The 22,528-nt window shown below is 42.7% G+C and overlaps 1 protein-coding gene across 1 annotated transcript in view; it reads right to left on the reverse strand.

Moving 5' to 3' along the window:
- LOC311128660 (myosin-IIIb-like) overlaps window positions 1-15,169 on the reverse strand; it is a 48,514-nt gene extending 33,345 nt beyond the window's left edge. The window contains exons 1-4 of the mRNA XM_084160857.1: window positions 14,808-15,169; window positions 11,099-11,164; window positions 10,632-10,762; window positions 3,244-3,346 (exon numbers count right to left, since the gene is read on the reverse strand). Coding sequence (XP_084016983.1) covers window positions 3,244-3,346; window positions 10,632-10,762; window positions 11,099-11,164; window positions 14,808-14,909 — 402 coding nt within the window. The 5' untranslated portion in view covers window positions 14,910-15,169. The remainder of the gene's footprint in view (window positions 1-3,243; window positions 3,347-10,631; window positions 10,763-11,098; window positions 11,165-14,807) is intronic.
- Window positions 15,170-22,528: the final 7,359 nt, after the last annotated feature.

Consider the following 22,528-nt stretch of genomic DNA (forward strand, 5'->3'; position numbering starts at 1 on the left):
GGCAGCCCAATTCTGAATTTTTTTCCACTAATTGGTCTTTTGACCAATCACATCAGGTCTTTTCACATAAGATATTTTTCAGAGCTGATCTGATTGATCAAAAGACCAATTAGTGAAAAAAAAAGTCTAAATTGGGCAGCGTGTGTGAACGCAGCCTTAGGGCCAACTGAACTTGCCGAGTCTTGCCTGCGGCAAATAATAAGCAACCCGAGACTAGTGCCTACGAGAGGTGTGCAATGAATTGAGGTCTATGCTAATTGGTTATTTTCCCAAGTGTGGGTCTCTGCATAGAGCATGGTGTGCTCTGTTTGTTGGAACTGAATGGTGAACCCTGGGACTCAGGTAATCTAACCTGTTCGAGATTATTATACCCTCTAGAACACACACACACACACACACACACACACACACACACATGTCTTTATCACTGCTACATCTTCTGACTAAGCAGTGGGCAGACCTATGGGAATATAACAATCAAGGCATTTATTTTTAGAAAAGCCGGACCCTTTCTTTAATGCAATCATTACATGTAATTGTTTCTCTCACATAAAAGCCATGTCAACCTGAAGGTGGGACCATAAAAGAACAAAGTAGGACGATAAATGTCCCGTTTTCCACTCTGTGACTCACAGAAATGGCTGACTCACAGACGTTGGAATGAGTGTTATGAGCAGGTCACGAGTCCCCGGCCACCCCTGTATTTAACTGCACACAGTAATGAGTATCAAGGTGGTGATGTCATCAAGGTGTGATCACACATTCTTCATGTGCCAGTGCTACTGTTGCTGCACACTCTGCATATACAGTGCCTTCGGAAAGTATTCAGACCCCTTGACTTTTTCCACATTTTGTTAGATTACAGCCTTATTCTAAAATTGATTAAATAGTTTTTTCCCCCCCTTAATCTACACACAATACCCCATAATGACAAAGCAAAAATAGGTTTTTAGAATATTTTACTAATTTATAATAAATAAAAAAAAGTAAATATCACATTTACATAAGTATTCAGACCCTTTACTCAATACTTTGTTGAAAACACCTTTGGCAGCGATTACAGCCTCAAGTCTTCTTGGGTATGATGCTACAAGCTTGGCACACCTGTATTTGGGGAGTTTCTCCCATTCTTCACTGCAAATCCTCGATCAAGCTCTGTCAGGTTGGATGGGGAGCATTGCTGCACAGCCATTTTCAGGTCTCTCCAGAAATGTTAGATCGGGTTCAAGTCCGGGCTCTGGCTGGGCCACTCAAGGACATTCAGATACTTGTCCCGAAGCCACTTCTGCATTGTCTTGGCTGTGTGCTTAGGGTCAATGTCCTGTTGGAAGGTGAACCTTCTCCCCAGTCTGAGGTCCTGAGCGCTCTGGAGCAGGTTTTCATCAAGGATCTCTCTGTACTTTGCTCCGTTCATCTTTGCCTCGATCCTGACTACTCTTCCCAGTCCTTGCCGCTGAAAAACATCCCCACAGCATGATGCTGCCACCATCATGCTTCACCGTAGGGATGGTGCCAGGTTTCCTCCAGACATGACGCTTGAAATTCAGGCCAAAGAGCTCAATCTTGGTTTCATCAGACCAGAGAATCTTGTTTCTCATGGTCTGAGAGTCTTTAGGTGCCTTTTGGCAAACTCCAAGCGGCTAGCATGTGCCTTTTAATGAGGTGTGGCTTTTTGTCTGGCCACTCTACCATAAAGGCCTGATTGGTGGAGTGCTGTAGAGATGGTTGTCCTTCTGGAAGGTTCTCCCATCTCCACAGAAGAACTCTAGAGCGCTGTCAGAGTGACCATCGGGTTCTTGGTCACCTCCCTGACCAAGGCCCTTCTCCCCCGATTGCTCAGTTTGGCCGGGCGGCCAGCTCTAGGAAGAGACTTGGTGGTTCCAAACTTCTTCCATTTAAGAATGATGGAGGCCACTGTGTTCTTGGGGACCTCCAATGCTGCAAAAATGTTTTGGGTACCCTTCCCGAAATCTGTGCCTCGACATAATCCTGTCTTGGAGCACCTCGGACAATTCCTTCGACCTCATGGCTTGGTTTTTGCTCTGACATGCACTGTCAACTGTGGAACCTTATATAGACAGGTGTGAGCCTTTCTAAATAATGTCCAGTCAATAGAATTTACCACAGGTGGGCTACAATCAAGTTGTAGAAACATCTCAAGGATGATCAATGGAAAAAGGATGCACCTGAGCTCAATTTCGAGTCTCATTAATAAATGTGCAAACATTTCTAAAAACCTGTTTTCGCTTCGTCATTATGGGGTATTGCTGAGGATTTTATTTTATCCATTTTAGAATAAGGCTGTAACGTAACAAAATGTGGAAAAAGTCAAGGGGTCTGATTACTTTCTGAATGCACTGTAAATTGACAAACTGGATCAGTGTCTAGGGGTAACTTCATCCAACGCCCATTCAGCTATGCTTGAGGCAGTGGCAATAAGACGAATGTTCCATTCCATGTTGATTAAAATTGAGGTATGAGAGCAAGCCTGAGGTGTGGTAGAAGGGTTGTGTCGAAATCAGTCTACTCTGTTAGCTGCAGTATCAGTCTCCCATACCTGCAGCACCCAACCCAATTTGTTATTAGTCATTTGTCTGATATACAACGAGTATACAAAACATGAAGAACTCTTTCCATGACATAGACTGATCAGGTGAATCCAGGTGAAAGCTATGATCCCTTATTGAAGTCACTTGCTAAATCCACTTCAAATCAGTGTAGATGAAGGGCAGGAGACCGGTTAAATAAGGATTTTTAAGCCTCGAGACAATTGAGACATGGATTGTGTATGTGTGCCATTCAGAGGGTAAATGGGCAAGACAAAAGATTTAAGTGCCTTTGAACGGGGTATGGTAGTAGGTGCCAGGTGCATCGGTTTGTGTCAAGAACTGCAACACTGATGGGTCTCTCACGCTCAATAGTTTCCTGTGTGTAGTATCAAGAATGGTCCACCACCCAAAGGACATCCAGCCAACTTGACACAACTGTGGGAAGCATTGGAGTCAACATGGGCCAGCATCCCTGTGGAACACTTGACACCTTGTAGAGTCCATGTCCCGACGAATTGGCTGTTCTGAGGAAGTTGTTCCTAATGTTTGCTATACTCAGTGTAAGTGAGCATTATTATAGATATAATAGAGCTCTATCTTACTGGCAATATCTGTTGCTCCCTGGTAGCATTAGATAATATGAGAATGACAGATTTCTTTCATGACATATGTTGGGGTAGGTATGCGGTCTTACCTGTAGTATCTGTTGCTCCAGCTGAGAGTTGGCTCTGCACAGCTCCATGATATGTCTGAGCAGCAGCTTAGTGCTCTCAGTCTTTCCTGCTCCACTCTCCCCACTACGGACACAGTAAAAGAGTCCATTATAAATAACTGGCAGTGTATCATTTGAGCTATGGCTGTAGTATGACATTGAATATAGACCTTTTATCAATTTCTCAAATTAATAGAAGAAAAAAAAAGCAGTGCATTATAGTCCATTATACCATCAGTCTTGACTTTCTGCATGATGTTTGCTTCAGAACTCTCTACATTCACCAACTGCAAGTCCAATAACAACATTCATAGTTCAAAATCCTGGGAGAACTGATAAGGCCTGGCTGTTGAATGAATTTCTTTCTTATCCCCATTTACAGAATCTAGGCTCCATTGCAACTCTATAGCATGTTTATTGGCCTCCAATGAAGCAAGACAAACGCCCATGTAATTTAATAGATATATTACCTATGAGACGTACCTCCCCTTTGTCTGACCCTTTCTCATTGTTAAAAATAGACGTGTTATTTACATGCTATTGTGTGGGTATACCTACGCATTTAGGTGGGTGTTTTCTCTCCCTGTCATTGCATAGATCATGGTATAGTAGGTTGTCAATCACATTCTTTCCTTGTTGCCGCAAGCAACTATCGGCCTCATTCAGCCCCTCCCACCCCGACTGGCTGACCAGCTCATTCATCAGTGACAGCGCTGTAACCCGGGACGACTGGCCCCATTCAACCACTGCGGAGGCTGCTGGGAAGGCATGCCCTTGAAAAAACAAATGGCCAAATACTATACAACCAACAACCGCATGGATCAGGAAAAGTACACAAGTCCTTCCATTCATATAAGCACCCCTCTTTCCAGATGGATCCACAAGCTTCTGTGGATGTAAAACAGAGCAACATCTCACTTTTATTGTAGGTTCTATATGTTTTCAACAAAAGTTTATCCATCAACCTGTCATGCTCAACAGTTTGCTGTGTGTATCAAGAATGGTCCACCACCCAAAGGACATCCAACCAACTTGATACAACTGTGAGAAGCATTGAGTCAACATGGGCCAGCATCCCTGTGGAACGTTTGACATCTTGTAGAGTCCTTACCCCAACGAATTGAGGCTGTTCTGAGGGCAAAAGAGGGTGCAACTCAATATTAGAAAGGTGTTCCTAATTTTATGTACACTCCGTGTACATCCTGTAGATGTCTGCAATACTAGAATCCATGGTCCGGTTTGCTGATGTTACTTTTCAGTCTAAAGTTGTATGTTATGAAATTTCAAGAACATTTTATCTCAGAGAAAAGGGATAAAAAGTGGCTTTTGAAAAATTTTAAATGATAAACATTAACACAAAGGTTGCATATGTTTCACTTTGATGGAAATGACAAAGTGTTTGAAATTACAATATTAAAATCCCTACACCTACATTTAAAAAAACAGGGAGACGCTGTAGCCTGCAGCAGTGGAGAGCAAACATCCGCAAAGTACAGTACAAAATATCCTCCACTGGAATGATTGACAGGACTACATTACAGTTAAACTCCTAAACTTCTGCTAAACACATTGAGGAGAATCCAGTTTACTGTAGGTTTATGCCGGGGCAGACCTTCAGTGTAAGTTCATTCCTTACGGAGCGATCCACATTACTGTAGTGGAAACCTCTGTAGCTTGATACCACAGGCTGCAGTGATCTGACCATGCTCCATTGCTATAGTGGTATTGTAATTATGGATCCCAAATCTGCTCAAAAATCTTTTCCAGGAGATTGTTTTGTGATAACTACAGAAATCTAGGATACCACATAGGACTCCTGCGGAGAGGGTGTTATGAGAAATACTCTGATGAGGGGATTTGCAGAGAGAGAGAGGGAGCGAGAGAAAGAAAGAAAAGGAGAGCGAATGAAACAGAAATACACTATATATACAAAAGTATGTGGTCACCCATTCAAATGCTATTTCAGCCACACCCTTTGCTGATAGGTGTATAAAATCGAGCACACCGCCATGCAATCTCCATAGACAAACATTGTCAGTAGAATGGCCTTACTAGGGTTGAATATTTTCCTGGTATTTTTGCAAATGTTCCATCCAAAGAATAAATACATTTTCTCCCGGGTAAACCGGTATTTCCCGCCAAAACCGGAAGTGTCATTCAAAAGCATTATAAAGCATATAAATAGGCCCATGTCTGGATTTGATTAGAGCTTTGATCGAAAATTCAAGCCTGATGCTACCTGAGCCTGATGAGCCATACATTAAATACATTTTATGAGCCCTACATTAAAGACATTTAATGAGCCCAAGCCCAAATGATTGTGCCGTTATCCAATACACATATGATATAGGCTACTGCATATTACGCACGACAGAAAAGCATAAAAGCCCATAGATGTAACTAGCAATATGCTCTCTTGGGTAAATACATGAAACCATCTCCAGTAGGCTAATCTTTGAGTGAGAACTGTATTACTGTACTGTATTGTATTATAGTGTTTTATATGGACTGGAATTACGCACATCGTTCAAACCATGATAAAGCAGAAGAGAACATGTAATTCTGGTGCAGCACATGCGGCCTACAAAGTTACAAATATAGGCTAGCGAATTTGATTTTAATTTGGAAATATAATATTTCCTATTTGTATAATTAGTAGGGTGACGCATATATACCTTTCACAATATTTCCCCTAATGTTATTAGCCTACCTCTTTCCCTCTATTGTTGCTTCATTCCTTCGTCACGTTCAACAGTTAAATGAAATAAGTTGTTTCTCTTATCTTCACCATTAGATGCAAAAGGCTTTCACTTCTCTTCACGAAGATTGAATGGCTATGGGTCTGAATAAATAATTGCTATTCCCTACGATCATCACGTGTTCGCTCTTCTTTCACACTACCTGTGAGGTCTATTGGCTGCTGTATTTAACATTCAGCAAACAAGAGCTTGCGTCCCTCTTCTAATAGTCTATTGGTATAAGAAATGCTAAAAAACAAACATTATGTCCAGCAAGCTATTCTAGTCTAGCTTTTCCTGCATGGGACTCCAAGAGCTAAGGATCGTTTTTTAAGGAGAGAGGCCTGCGGAGCACAGGTGCGTGCGTATTGTGCAAGAGACAGAGGCTATACTGTAAGTTAGAAGCTTATTATGCATAACCCATAATTAATTAGCTAAATATAAGCTAAATACTGCATTGAATTTATTACCTGAAAGAGGTAGGCTAGGACATCTATATATAGGCCTATATAGCAATCTAGAACAGGATTATCTATTTTGGATTCAATTTGAATGGAGTTGATGGAGAGAGAGCGACTGCGAGAGAGTGCTCAAGCGTGCACTGAATTAAAGCAACAATATTCGAGTGACAGGCTGTTTTTAAAACTCTGCAGCTGCAATTTAAAAAAAAATCTCTTTACAATAAAAAAATAAGGTGACCCCTGAAAGCCAGATAGAGATGGGTAAATTAGACGCGCATTCAGTCATTATATTACTGTAGCATAGACTATACTGCAGCAAATGCAGGCCTACCTGTCACAATAAATAAAGTCACCATGATGCATTGTGAACTGCGCTCCATACTGAGATGGGCTGTCTGTTGCCACTCTGAGCTTTGATGATTCATCATGCAGAGGCCGTAGAGAAGCCAGATTTAGACATTGCATATAATTTAACAGTTCCATTTCACGCCATGCTGTTCATATAAATACATTTATTATCATTTACCGGTTTCTCGTAGCTATTTATCCCGGGAAAAGAGAGTGGTTTTGGGCGGTAAATCCCGGTAAATCTCGGTAACCGGGTTCCACCATTCAACCCTAGGCCTTACTGAAGAGCTCTGTGACTTTCAATGTGGCACCGTCATAGGATGCCACCTTTCCAATAAGTCAGTTCGTCAAATGTATGCCCTGCTAGAGCTGCCCCGGTCAACTGTATGTGCTGTTATTGTGAAGTGGAAATCTCTAGGCGCAACAATGGCTCAGCTGCGAAGTGGTAGGCCACACAAGCTCACAGAACGGGACCACCGAGTGCTGAAGCTCATAAAAAATTGTCTGTCCTCGGTTGCAACACTCACTACAGAGTTCCAAAATGCCTCTGGAAGCAACGTCAGCACAATAACTATTCGTTGGGAGCTTCATGAAATGGGTTTCCATGGCCGAGCAGCCGCACACACAAAAGCCTAAGATCACCATGCGCAATGCCAAGCATCAGCTGGAGTGGTGTAAAGCCCACCGCCATTGGACTCCGGAGCAGCGGAAACGCGTTCTCTTGAGTGATGAATCACGCTTCACCATCTGGCAGTCTGACAGACGAATCTGGGTTTGGCAGATGCCAGGAGAACGATACCTGCCCGAATGCATAGTGCCAACTGTAAAGTTTGGTGGAGGAGGAATAATGGTCTGGGGCTGTTTTTCATATTTCGGGGTAGGCCCCTTAGTTCCAGTGAAGGGAAATCATAACGCTACAGCATACAATGCCATTCTAGATCAAGGGGAGGCAAAGTACGGCCCGCGGCCCGCCGGGCACTTCAATCCGGCCCGCAATACATTTTTTAAATGTATTAAATATGATTATATTTTAGTTACGATTTTTGGCCTAAAATTACTCATTTCATGATATACAAACAACCTCCAATAGATGGCACTGTAGCCTAGCGGCGTGCTCTGTATTTGGGCTTACAGTCAGATTCAGAATGCGCTCAGTCATCATAGCCACTTCATTGCTTGACGACTTTTGACGTGAAAAATGAGTGCTGAGAAAATGAGAAAAGTGGACTCTGAATGTCTTGTGTTTAAAGAAGAATGGACAGCAAGAAAGTGTTGCCGTTTTTAAGGAATATAATCTCAATCGTCATTTTTCAAGCAAGCATGCTATAAGTGTGTTAAAGCTGGAAAATGTTGTCAAAGTGATTGTAAAACTTGTCAACTTTATATGGGCAAGGGGGCTTAACCATCATCAGTTCATTCAGCTGCTCAATGACACAGAGGCAGAGCATCAGGACTTGTTGTACCATTCAAATGTGCGCTGGCTAAGCCTGGGAAAAGTATTAGGTATGTTCCTTGATAGGTATGTTCCTTGATAGGGTTGGTAAAGCTAATGACTTCTCAGAGTTGAAAGACACAGACTGGCTGGGCGACTTTGCTTTCGGTGTGGACATATTGGGGCATCTGAACGGTCTAAATGTGAAACTGCAAGGAAATTGTGTTTTTGTGCATGAACTGTATTCCAACGTGAAAGCATTCAAGGCCAAACTTATGTTGTTCTCCAGACAAATGAGAAGCCGGTCTCTTGCTCATTTTCCAACACTGGCCACACTGAAGGCGCCCACATCGCAGTACCGCACTGAGACATACAGTAGCACTTTGATCGACCTGTATGCTGAGTTTTCCCGCTGCTTCTCAGACTTCACCAAGATTGAGACTGAGCTGGAGCTTGTATCATGCCCCCTGTCTTTCGACAGTGAGAAAGCACCACCAGACACACAATTGGAGCTCATCGACATTGAAGGAGAAGTACAAAACAGCAACAATAGACCAGTTCTATGGCTCACTGAATGAAACAAAGTTTCCAAACATTAAAAAGCACACCCAAAGGATGTTTGTTTTATTCGGGTCCACATATGTGTGCGAACAAACGTTCTCAGTCATGAATTACAACAAATCCCGTCACAGGTCAAATTTAACAAATGACCACTTGTCAGCTGTTCTGAGAATCCCTACATCAAAGATGACACCAGACTTTGATGCCCTTGCCAAGAGAGGTGACCAGACCCATTGTTCACATTAAGACTCGAATAACGGTCTGGAGTAGGCAAGGATTATGCTTTTTCATGGTGACTGTTATGCAGTGAGAATTATCCAGCAATGCACTTGGATACAGGTAATAACTAATCCGTCAGATTTAGGCTGAGGAGATTGGATAACTGTAAATATGGCTCACAATGGAGATGAAAATTGTTCCTTAATATGCTTTAAAAAAACAGACCATTCCAAACGGATGCTCTTGCCATATGTTTCACTCAAATTTTAGAATAGTTTTTTTGCTGTTTTTTTGCTGTTACATTTTGCATGTCTCCAGTCATATCATATCATATCATATCATATAATATATATATATATTTTTTTTTTTTTTTAAGTTTGCATATTGTGACTGTAAGTTTGATTGTACTTTACAAGGGTAGAGATGCAGGATCTGTGTGTGTTTGACTGTGTCTGTGATGTTATAAATTATATCAATTTGGTGAAAAATGTGTGGTAAATGTGTTCACAAAAAATAAGGGTAGAGATGGTACAAGGGTAGAATTGTTCTGCAAGCATATGTACACCTACAGTACACTCGTAGTTGCGTGTCAATGTGAAAATGAGTAAAGGCGTATTTTGTCACGCATATAGTATGTGGCCCTTCACTTGGTTTCAAAAACTCAATGTGGCCCTTGAGCCAAAAGGTTTGCCCACCCCTGGTCTAGATGATTCTGTGCTTCCAACTTTTTGACAACAGTTTGGGGAAGGCCCTTTCCTGTTTCAGCATGGCAATGCCCCCATGCACACAAAGCGAGGTCCATACAGAAATGGTTTGTCGAGATCGGTGTGGAAGAACTTGACTGGCCTGCACAGAGCCCTGACCTCAACCCCATCGAACACCTTTGGGATGAATTGGAACGCCGACTGCGAGCCAGGCCTAATCGCCCAACATCAGTGCCCGACCTCACTAATGCTCTTGTGGCTGAATGGAAGCAAGTCCCCACAGCAATGTTCCAACATCTAGTGGAAAGCCTTCCAAGAACAGTGGAGGCTGCTATAGCAGCAAAGGGGGGACCAACTCCATATTAATGCCCATGATTTTGGAATGAGATGTGTATGATTTTCTTCCCTCTGCAATAAAAGGGTGCCATATTCCACGCTAGATGAAGGTCACCAGAGGCAGACAAGGAAAACTGTTCTCACCAGGTGGCTACACAAGACCTATTTACTGTTACAGTGTGAAGCAGCAGGGTCATGCTGACATGACGCAAGCCTGGGCCTGCTAGTCTGCAGGCACAACAAACACAGGCTAACACAGCTAAGCAGCTGCACTGCTGCTGGACTGGGACTGGCATGTCAATGTGAGAGAAAAGAGAACCGCTGACCTGAGCAAAGCAGACACACCTGACACTGGTGTTTGTTGCCGTTTGTTGGGGTGGTGTTCAGGAATCCTTATACCCTTTAGACACAATCGTGCCAACCCAAACTGAACTGTGCTGGCATGGATATTTTTTGTTCACATTGTCCTTTACAACATGTTTCCAGCAACTATTATAGTGGATGTGTGACCAGGCTGGTGCAGTGCAGCTTGGCTCAGTAAAGTACTACAGTAGACTGTTAATGGACTCACCTGATCACAATGCATTGGTTTCGGGGTCCTGTGGCCAACCGTCCCAGCATGGACTGGTAGGCCCTGTCTGCCACAGCAAATATGTGAGGAGGTAGCTTGGTCTTCTCATGGTACTTATAGCTCTCTGATACCTGAACAGATACAATGAGGAACATCTCTAAAGCTACTGTCTACAAACAAACAGTTTAGTCGATTTTTCTAAAGATGACTGGTAAGTTATGTCGGTTAAGTCCGTAAGGCAAGCTTAAGTGCTTGGTGGAGCTTTTCTAAAGTCCAAAAAACAATGCAGTTTCAGTGTCCAGTTCTATTCCAAGAAAACAAGTTCTATTCTGGGTTGAAGTGACTGTATTAATTTTGATTTGCCAACTTTTATGTTTGCCAGGTCATAGTGAGTCATTGGATAGCTAGGGCAGCTTTTAAGTCTGCCAGCACAGCTGAATGCTTATTTGTCTTGTGGGAGTACTTACCTCTTTCTCATAGAGAGGAAGATATTTAAATGGATTTATGGCCACCAAGATGTCCCCAATGTAGGTCTGGTAGAGATAGGCAGGGGAAGAAAGAGAGAGTGTGAGAGATTTTACCATCAATGACGAGGTTAAACTGGTTTACAAGTGTTTTCTTTTCAAACAGAATCAAAACAAATTTTATTTGCCACATGCGGCGAAAACAACAGGTGTAGACCTTACAGTGAAATGCTTACTTACAAGCCCTTAACCAACAATGCAGAAGAAAAATAAGTGGAGTAAAAAATTGATAAGTAAAAAATAAAATAATTAATAATTAAAGAGCAGCAGTAAAATAAAATAACAGTAGGGAGGCTTCAGTGAGGGAAAAAAGTATTTGATCCCCTGCTGATTTTGTACGTTTGCCCACTGACAAAGAAATGATCAGTCTATAATTTTAATGGTAGGTTTATTTGAACAGTGAGAGACAGAATAACAACAACGAAATCCAGAAAAACGCATGTCAAAAATGTTATAAATTGATTTGCATTTTAATGAGGGAAATAAGTATTTAACCCCCTCTCAATCAGAAAGATTTCTGGCTCCCAGGTGTCTTTTATACAGGTAACGAGCTGAGATTAGCAGCACACTCTTAAAGGGAGTGCTCCTAATATCAGCTTGTTACATGCGTAAAAATGTATGCACACATGACTGTAAGTCGCTTTGGATAAAAGCGTCTGCTAAATGGCATATTATTATTATTATTTATAAAAGACCTGTCCACAGAAGCGATCAATCAATCAGATTCCAAACTCTCCACCATGGCCAAGACCAAAAAGCTCTCCAAGGATGTCAGGGACAAGATTGTAGACCTACACAAGGCTGGAATGGGCTACAAGACCATCGCCAAGCAGCTTGGTGAGAAGGTGACAACAGTTGGTGCGATTATTCGCAAGTGGAAGAAACACAAAATAACTGTCAATCTCCCTCGGCCTGGGGCTCCATGCAAGATCTCACCTCGTGGAGTTGCAATGATCATGAGAACGGTGAGGAATCAGCCCAGAACTACACGGGAGGATCTTGTCAATGATCTCAAGGCAGCTGGGACCATAGGCACCAAGAAAACAATTGGTAACACACTACGCCGTGAAGGACTGAAATCCTGCAGCGCCCACAAGGTCCCCCTGCTCAAGAAAGCACATATACAGGGCCGTCTGATGTTTGCCAATGAACATCTGAATGATTCAGAGGAGAACTGGGTGAAAGTGTTGTGTTCAGATGAGACCAAAATCGAGCTCTTTGGCATCAACTTAACTCACCGTGTTTGGAGGAGGAGGAATGCTGCCTATGACCCCAAGAACACCATCCCCACTGTCAAACATGGAGGCGGAAACATTATGCTTTGGGGGTGTTTTTCTGCTAAGGGGACAGGACAACTTCACCGCATCAAAGGGACGATGGACGGGGCCATGTACCGTCAAATCTTGGGTGAGAACCTCCTTCCCTCAGCCAGGGCATTGAAAATGGGTCGTGGATGGGTATTCCAGCATGACAATGACCCAAAACACACGGCCAAGGCAACAAAGGAGTGGCTCAAGAAGAAGCACATTAAGGTCCTGGAGTGGCCTAGCCAGTCTCCAGACCTTAATCCCATAGAAAATCTATGGAGGGAGCTGAAGGTTCGAGTTGCCAAACGTCAGCCTCGAAACCTTAATGACTTGGAGAAGATCTGCAAAGAGGAGTGGAACAAAATCCCTCCTGAGATGTGTGCAAACCTGGTGGCCAACTACAAGAAACGTCTGACCTCTGTGATTGCCAACAAGGGTTATGCCACCAAGTACTAAGTCATGTTTTGCAGAGGGGTCAAATACTCATTTCCCTCATTAAAATGCAAATCAATTTTTTACATGCGTTTTTCTGGATTTTGTTGTTGTTATTCTGTCTCTCACTGTTCAAATAAACCTACCATTAAAATTATAGACTGATCATGTCTTTGTTAGTTGGCAAACGTACAAAATCAGTAGGGGATCAAATGCTTTTTTCCCCTCACTGTATATACAGGGGGTACCGGTACAGAGTCAATGTGCGGGGGCCTAGGTTAGTCGAGGTAATTGAGGTAATATGTACATGTAGGTAGAGTTAAAGTGACTATGCATAGATAATAAACAGAGAGTAGCAGCAGTGTAAAAGAGGGGGTGGGGTGGGGGGGACAATGCAAATAGTCCGGGTAGCCATGATTAGCTGTTCAGGAGTCTTATGGCTTGGGGGTAGAAGTTGTTAAGAAGCCTTTTGGACCTAGACTTGGCGCTCCGGTACCGCTTGCCGTGCGGCAGCAGAGAGAACAGTCTATGACTAGGGTGGCTGAAGTCTGACAATTTTTAGGGCCTTCCTCTGACACCACCTGGTATAGAGGTCCTGGATGGCAGGAAGCTTTGCCCCAGTGATGTACTGGGCTGTACGCACTACCCTCTGTAGTGCCTTGCGGTCGGAGGCCGAGCAGTTGCCATACCAGGCGGTGATGCAACCAGTCAGGATGCTCTCGATGGTGTAGCTGTATAACTTTTTGAGGATCTAAGGACCCATGCCAAATCTTTTCAGTCTCCTGAGGGGGAATAGGCTTTGTCGTGCCCTCTTCACGACTGTCTTGGTGTGTTTGGACCATGATAGTTTGTTGGTGATGTGGACACCAAGGAACTTGAAGCTCTCAAACTGTTCCACTACAGCCCCGTCGATGAGAATGGGGGCGTGTTCAGTCCTATTTTTTTTCCTGTAGTCCACAATCGCCACATGGAGTGAACTCATGTTGTTAGCCTCCACTGTTAACGAAACCTCCCTCACAAATTAGCAGAGTAAACCTGTTTTTCTTACTTGGAAATGGAAACATCTTTAAAAAAAGAAATCTGGCAATTTCTATCGTAATCTACTCTTTAAACTATAAGCAAAACTGTGGAGATTGTATTATGAAGAGCTGAGGCTGACTGATTGTTTGGCCTCATTTATTCTAGAAGCAGTCATTAATTCATGTGTACTGTACTGTACATTCAAAGACAAACACCACTCCAGTGTCACTGCACAAAGGTCTTTGTTCTGACAGCCAACAATGACATGAATGAAAATGGCATGTTGATATATGACTGCATCAGTGGAGGCTGCTGAGGGGAGGACGGCTCATAATAATGGCTGGAATGGAGTACAATGGCTGGAATGGAGTGAATGGAATGGTATCAAAGTGTTTGATACCATTCCATCCCCTCTATTCCGGCCAATATTATGAGCCATCCTCCCCTCAGCAGCCTCCACTGGACTGCATATTTGTGTTGTTCATAGATCCCAACCCTTCAACATGTGTACTGCCTGTGTCAAGCAATAAAATAAATTGAAACAGATTTAGATAATCTATCTGTTCTGTCTGTATGTTGAGGTATTTGATTGGTTGGGATTTGTTGCTGAATAAAATACATGAAATTACAGGGATTTTTACAGAGTGCAGAGTCCCGTGTACACATGGGTGACGTGGTAGAATATGGGGGGGGGGGGGTTTGTACTTTCCAGGGATTGTACTGTAGTGTCAAAGTGATATAACCTGAAGCACAGCAATGGCCTCATCACAATAACAAAACAATATCAGTGTTACATTTAATCATAGTTCAGATCCAATTTGTCCACCCATTACGTGGATATTTGTATCTTTTTCACAGCAGTCACATGCACATAAATCTCAATTTTTACTTACATAGATGCGATCTTGTTTGAACCGTTGACTCAGGGATTCCAACAAACTTTGTTCATCCAAATCTGACAAGGCTGCCAAATCATCGTGGAGGAGCACCTCCATGTCTTTCTAAATCGTGTTTATTCAATAAAACGTGGGTGGAATATTATATGTACTGGACAATTCTGAAGCTTGATAAAACCAACTGACTTCCGTGTTTTTCTGGCGTTTAAATCCAACCTATACTAAAAACGACAGGGTTGTGCCGTAAAAAATACAATAAAAACACTATGACAGCAGTGCACACAGCGTATCTGAGTTGAGTTTACTCTATTCCCAGGGGAGTACTGAAATTAAAAGGCTTGCAAAGCAAGGGTTCCCTCTCCCCTCCCTTTTATTAGAGAGAGAAGTTAACTCTTGCCTCTCCACACCCATGCTCCGCATGCGTCAGTCATCAGCATTAAAAGTGACTTTTTTATTATTTGAGATTTACTCAAATGCAGTCATGTAGTTTATATGTGATACCATACTGCATGGCAGTAGAGTTAACATGTTAGAATATCTGGATATATTTCCAGATTAAATGTTTATAGATGATAATCATGTATGACCAAAGCTGCTTACAGCATTACATAACAACATTATATAAAATCTATATTCTCTCATATAACGAAAATGTCTATGTCACCTCCATTTTGTACATAGTAATTGCCATCGTGTGCACGTCACTGAGGACAAAGCAATGAAATTGTCCACTGAGGCAGAATGAACCTTGTATGGCTGGGGGATGAGGCTCAGTGAAACAGTTCATAGTGGGGGGTAGAAACACTTTAAAACATGGGCCACCACACCACCAGGGCCTCGATGAAACCTTTGAGCTGGGGAATATTGTCGGTGTTTGTATATTTAGAGACCTAAAGTACATATTTTGTTTAATCTGTCTATAATCTGCAAGGGATTTTTGGGAGCACAAAAATCGTAAATTGTATTTTTTTAGATTTCACGGAGAAAAACAATCACTGAAGCAAACTGAGGCAAACAGTTGACTTTTTCATATAATTTGCAAGAAAATGTCCATACCAAATGTTTGTTTGAAAAATAATGAATTTGAAACATGACATTGTAATGTGAACATGAATAATACAAATTTTAGACATACGATGCGGTATATTACCTGTAAAAAAAGGCAATATTTATATGACCCCCTTTCGAACAGAGCCTTATTTACCACTTTCTTGCAGGTATACCCCTTTTATAGATATCAGTGGGTAACTGGCAAATTGGGAGGTGTTGTTAAAACATGGGGGCTGTTTTCATTTCAAGTTAGGGAGGTGTTAAACAATGGAAAGGTTAATGAATTTACCTGTAAAAAAGCAGAGAACCATTCACACAGACCTGATACCTGTATTTTGGTTACAGGGTCTGTGAAAATGCAGGAATCATGACTAGGTCTTTAGGTGGCTTTTAATTTACCATGGTTTTTAACCCCCTACCGCTTTCAGATATACACAAAAGCTGATATAAAAAAAGCAGGCATGGTAAATTAGTGGGATTTTGGTCTGTGTATGAAAGGGATATGTGTGTAGATTTTCTTGAAAAAGAGAGTTGAACAGTTTACAATGTATGTATAATATAGACACTATTTTTTACATTGTAGAATAATAGTGAAAACATAAAAACGATGAAATAACACATCATGTAATAACCACAAAAGTGTTAAACAAATCAAAATATATTTTTTATTTGAGATTCTTTAAATAGCCACCCATTGCCTTGATGACAGCTTTGCACACTCTTGGCATTCTATCAACCAGCTTCACCTAGAATGCTTTTCCAACAGTCTTGAAGGAGTTCCCACACATGCTTAGCACTTGTTGGCTGCTTTTCCTTCATTCTGCCGTCCGACTCATCCCAAACCATCTCAATTGGGTTGAGGTCGGGGGATTGTGGAGGCCAGGTCATCTGATGCAGCACTCTCCTTCTTGGTCAAATAGCCCTTACACAGCCTGGAGGTGTGTTGGGTCATTGCCTGTTGAATTTTTTTTTTAAATAAATATATATATATATATATATATACACACACACAGTGGGGAGAACAAGTATTTGATACACTGCCGATTTTGCAGGTTTTCCTACTTACAAAGCATGTAGAGGTCTGTCATTTTTATCATAGGTACACTTCAACTGTGAGAGACGGAATCTAAAACAAAAATCCAGAAAATCACATTGTATGATCTTTAAGTAATTAATTTGCATTTTATTGCATGACATAAGTATTTGATACATCAGAAAAGCAGAACTTAATATTTGTTATAGAAACCTTTGTTTGCAATTACAGAGATCATACGTTTCCTGTAGGTCTTGACCAGGTTTGCACACTGCAGCATGGATTTTAGTCCCACTCCTCCATAAAGACCTTCTCCAGATCCTTCAGGTTTCGGGGCTGTCGCTGGGCAATACGGACTATCAGCTCCCTCCAAAGATTTTCTATTGGGTTCAGGTCTGGAGACTGGCTAGGCCACTCCAGGACCTTGAGATGCTTCTTACGGAGCCACTCCTTAGTTGCCCTGGCTGTGTGTTTCGGGCCGTTGTCATGCTGGAAGACCCAGCCACGACCCATCTTCAATGCTCTTACTGAGGGAAGGAGGTTGTTGGCCAAGATCTCGCGATACATGGCCCCATCCATCCTCCCCTCAATACGGTGCAGTCGTCCTGTCCCCTTTGCAGAAAAGCATCCCCAAAGAATGATGTTTCCACCTCCATGCTTCACGGTTGGGATGGTGTTCTTGGGGTTGTACTCATCCTTCTTCTTCCTCCAAACACGGCGAGTGGAGTTTAGACCAAAAAGCTCTATTTTTGTCTCATCAGACCACATGACCTTCTCCCATTCCTCCTCTGGATCATCCAGATGGTCATTGGCAAACTTCAGACGGGACATGCGCTGGGGGACCTTGCGTGCACTGCAGGATTTTAATCCATGACGGCGTAGTGTGTTACTAATGGTTTTCTTTGAGACTGTGGTCCCAGCTCTCTTCAGGACATTGACCAGGTCCTGCCATGTAGTTCTGGGCTGATCCCTCACCTTCCTCATGATCATTGATGCCCCACGAGGTGAGATCTTGCATGGAGCCCCAGACCGAGGGTGATTGACCGTCATCTTGAACTTCTTCCATTTTCTAATAATTGCGCCAACAGTTGTTGCCTTCTCACCAAGCTGCTTGCCTATTGTCCTGTAGCCCATCCCAGCCTTGTGCAGGTCCAGAATTTTAACCCTGATGTCATTACACAGCTCTCTGGTCTTGGCCATTGTGGAGAGGTTGGAGTCTGTTTGATTGAGTGTGTGGACAGGTGTCTTTTATACAGGTAACGAGTTCAAACAGGTGCAGTTAATACAGGTAATGAGTGGAGAACAGGAGTGCTTCTTAAAGAAAAACTAACAGGTCTGTGAGAGCCGGAATTCTTACTGGTTGGTAGGTGATCAAATACTTATGTCATGCAATAAAATGCAAATTAATTACTTAAAAATCATACAATGTGATTTTCAGGATTTTTGTTTTAGATTCCGTCTCTCACAGTTGAAGTGTACAATAGCAGAGATCACTGCCACGGCGAACACAATTCCTCCTAAAATACCCATGATCAGTCCTGAGACAAGGGCAAACACAACAGACAGTTAGAAACAAAAATACAAAATAAACTCTTTCATAATGAAAATATAGGTCCATTACAAAGAGAATCATCAAGATAGTACCTCATTTGTTAGGTTCAACATGATCTCAAACTGTAGATAATTAACCCTACAAAAATGGCACAAAAGGTATTGATGTACCTGCATTAGTGGAACTCTCATCTGGGTTGGCTTCTGACTCTACAGCACCACCAAGCCGGCCGGCCTGCTTTGGTTGCAGAAGAAGAACGTCTCACATGAAAGGGACAAACAAACATACAGTAATATACTGTAGTTGTAATTAAGTGGTGGAGGAAGGACCTCTAGAGGACTAAAGAAGAACTGTCAAAACAATTGAAGTCAGCGGAGTGTCTGTTGTGCAGTGTAAGGAGGAATTGCACCTCAATGTCTAAAATGCCCTTCAGTGTCTACAAACTATTTTCATACACATTTCATACAGAAACATGCCTTTACACATGGCAGTAGAGAGAAATATAGAAATCTGTAGGTTCATTATATTGAAAATGATGTGTTGTTATCTTTGGGTGCATATTGTCATTACCTCAGACATAGAGGGAGAGATAAGAAATAGTGTCTTCACAACAATAAATAGTGAACTGACCCATGCATGAAGATATGGCAGTTACCCTCTTCTGCGTTATAGTAGTGCATCAGCAACAAGGTCACACACTGCGTCTGAGAGAGCAGAGAGAAAAGATTAGTGATAATAATGGGTTTGATGAACTTCTATGAACAGCTCAACAATTCTTCCTTAAATGGATGGATAATTTTGAGAGAGTAGTGTAGCATAATAATCAGATTAAAAGATTGCTGTGTATGCTATGTCTTTTTGCTTATTATATGGTTTGGTCAATATCTTGTCCTAATATGTGTTCATGAATCACTAACCATTATTATAAAATCCAATACACCAATGCAACACTGTACAGTTTGCATCTGTCATATAGACTTCCTGTTTGGTAGGCGTAGAGTCCTCTTTGAATCTACACCTAACAAAATGGCCGCCATACAGCAGCCGCTCTCTCTCCCCACTCTCTGTAGCAGCCTACCTGCAGATGGGTAGAGCTCGTCAAACTTGGCAGAGCAGGCCTCCATGCACTTCCTGTCTGTGTTGAAGCGGTTCTCATTCCCTTCCAGTCCTTTGTAGAAGAAAGGAAAGCAGATGCCTGCCCCCTCATCGTAGTAATACTGCAGTTTGGTGTTGTCTTCCTTTCCCTCGACTGGCTTCCCCTCGTCCATCTTACTACTGCAAAACAGTTCTGAGAGAAGAAGATCAGTGTTGTTGTTGTGCTGAACTACAGTTAGTTCAGCTAGTAATTGCAGTAGCTTGGTGGTAGTTTAACTAAATTCAAGTTGCAATTTTCAATAGTTAATTACTTTTTTTTGCCATGTAGTGGTGTAGTGAACTACTGGAACTACACAACTTGTATGCAATGCCTAATTCTCACTTGAAACACTTTTTGTGTGCCTAATTCTCACTTTTGGTTTTTAACAGGCTAAATTACACATTCTGTTAACATCTGACTTCAGAGTGATCTGTTCTTGCAATTTGTAGTCTATGACATTTCAGATTTAGATATGATAATTTTTTACAAAGTAGTTTGGATGTAGAACAACTTTTTTTAAATTAACTTTAGTTAAGTAAGCTATGTTTTTCTTAATGGTAGCTTTAGCATAGCTACACTTCTTCCAGTGTGAAGTAACTGGTAACATAGTAAACTATATTTTCAGAGTAGCTTCCCCAACACTGAAGAAGTAACTGACTAGTGACAGCACATATTCTCTTGACAGTTTTGAATGAGTTCTTCAAAAACTCAGTGTAGATTTATGATTTGCAAGTGCATTCTCAATCTAGTTTGAACCATCTCAGTTGTGTGATTTCTTTTTTATTTCCGACACACACCTGTGCTTGAAAAGCAAAGGGTTTTAATTCCTAGCATCTTAGCATCATCTTCACACTCAATGTAAAAAAATAAAAAAATATATTGAGAAAGGACCCCACTCACAAATGTAAACACAGGTATGTAACATCCTTTGGACCCCTTATCAACCCTTAGGTTTTTATGACCTGGGAGTGTCTCTCTCTCTCTCTCATTCGGTCACAGATCCCATGGTTTCAGTCATAAAATACGGAAATGACTGGCAGTATCTTGCCAAACTTTTTCAGTGTTCATGTTTTTATTGTAGTTGATTAATCAAGCATTTCACACACAGAAATTAAGAAATAATACAAACACATCCCCAACTACAAGACCTTATGGTAACCTTTCTTTTATATTCAAAGAAATGTTGGTTACATTGAGCCGGAGCTTCCCAGAGCTGAGCTACTGCACCTTGGGTCAAAGAGGAGTAGTATAAAAGTATAAAAGTACTAATCCTAACCCTAGAATGGAATACATTGTACTTACAGCAGTAACCCTAGCCATAACACTAAACTAATTTCATGAAATTCTACTTGTTTTGCCATGTGGCGGAGAGAAACATCTGCAGTTTTACAGCTAATTTCCTGAAATTCTACACATCTTGCCATGAGATGGAGTGTCACGACTTCCTCTGATGCTGCCTCCTCTCCTTGTTCGGGCAGGCTTCGCCGTTCGTCGTCACCGGCCTTCTAGCCGCTGCCGCTCCTCATCTCATCATTCTATTTGTTTTGTCTTGTTTTTACACACACCTGGTTCATATGCCCTCATCAGTACCTGTATAAGTGTTCCCTCTGCCCCCTTGTCTTTGTGTGTGAATGTTTATTGTGGAGGTGACGATAGCTCGGTGGAGCTTTATATATTTGTATCGCCAGGATATTCACCCGTGTGCTTAGTTTTCTCCAGTGCCGTTATACCGCACTTTAGTGTTTTACGCATTGCTGCGTACCGCTGTATTTGCCGAAATAAACCATTTATTCTGTGATTTACCCTCCTGTGCCTGACTCTGTCCAAATCACCCGCAACAGAATCACACACCCAACAGCATGGAGTAAGCAGGAGCGGGGAATATGCCTGGAGTCATGGAGCGGGTCTGGGAGCATTCCAACATGTTAGCCAGCTTGGGCGAAGCGATGGATCGGGTTCTCCAGGTTGTCCAGCACCTGGTGATGAGAGGACCCGACCCTTCGGAACCAGCTGAGCGACCGGATCCAGCCACCCACACCCCAGCGCCCAGAGGTATTCACCTATCTCGACCGAGGGAATACGACGGGACAGCGGCCCGCTGCCAGGGTTTCCTCCTGCAGCTGGACCTCTATTTTTCCACCATCAGTCCGGCTCCCTCGGAGCGGGAGAAGGTGTCCACCCTCGTCTCCTGCCTCTCGGGGAAAGCCCTGGAGTGGGCCAACGTGGTCTGGAGTGAAGGAGGAGACGTGTTGGACAACAACGGCGTGCTCGCTCGCCTCTTCCGGGCAGTCTTCGATCATCCTTTATATTATTGAGTCCCTTGATTTCCCTGTTGTGTTGGGTCTTCCCTGGCTCGCACTACACGACCCCACCTTTTCATGGCCGCAGAGGGTTCTCACGGGGTGGTCGCGAGAGTGTTAGGGTAGGTGTCTAGCTGTTTCCGTTGGTGCAACCACGGTGGAAAGTCCAGACACTACCTCCACCGTGCACATTCCCCCTGAATACCTTGTCTTGGCACACACGTTCCAAAACGCAGGCGACCAAATTACCACCCCATCGGGCGGGGGATTGCGCGATAAACCTCAGTTTAGACGCTGTGCCTCCCAGGAGTCATGTAAATCCCGTCGCAGGCTGAAACGGAGGCTATGGAGACATACATCTCCGAGTCCCTGCGCCAGGGGTTCATACGTCCCTCCACTTCGCCCGCCTCCTCAAGTTATTTTTTTGTGAAGAAGAAAGACGGAGGTCTGCGCCCTTGCATTGATTACTGTGCACTTAATCAAACTACCATTCGCTATAGTTACCCTCTACCCCTCATCTCCTCTGTTATCGAATCAATGCATGGGGCGCACTTCTTCACGAAATTAGATCTCCGGAGTGCGTACAACCTGGTGCGTGTCCGGGAAGGGGACGAGTGGGAGACAGCATTTAGCACAACCACGGGGCAT

Source organism: Coregonus lavaretus (genome assembly GCF_964263955.1).
Source record: "Coregonus lavaretus genome assembly, chromosome: 4".
Classification (NCBI taxonomy): domain Eukaryota; kingdom Metazoa; phylum Chordata; class Actinopteri; order Salmoniformes; family Salmonidae; genus Coregonus; species Coregonus lavaretus.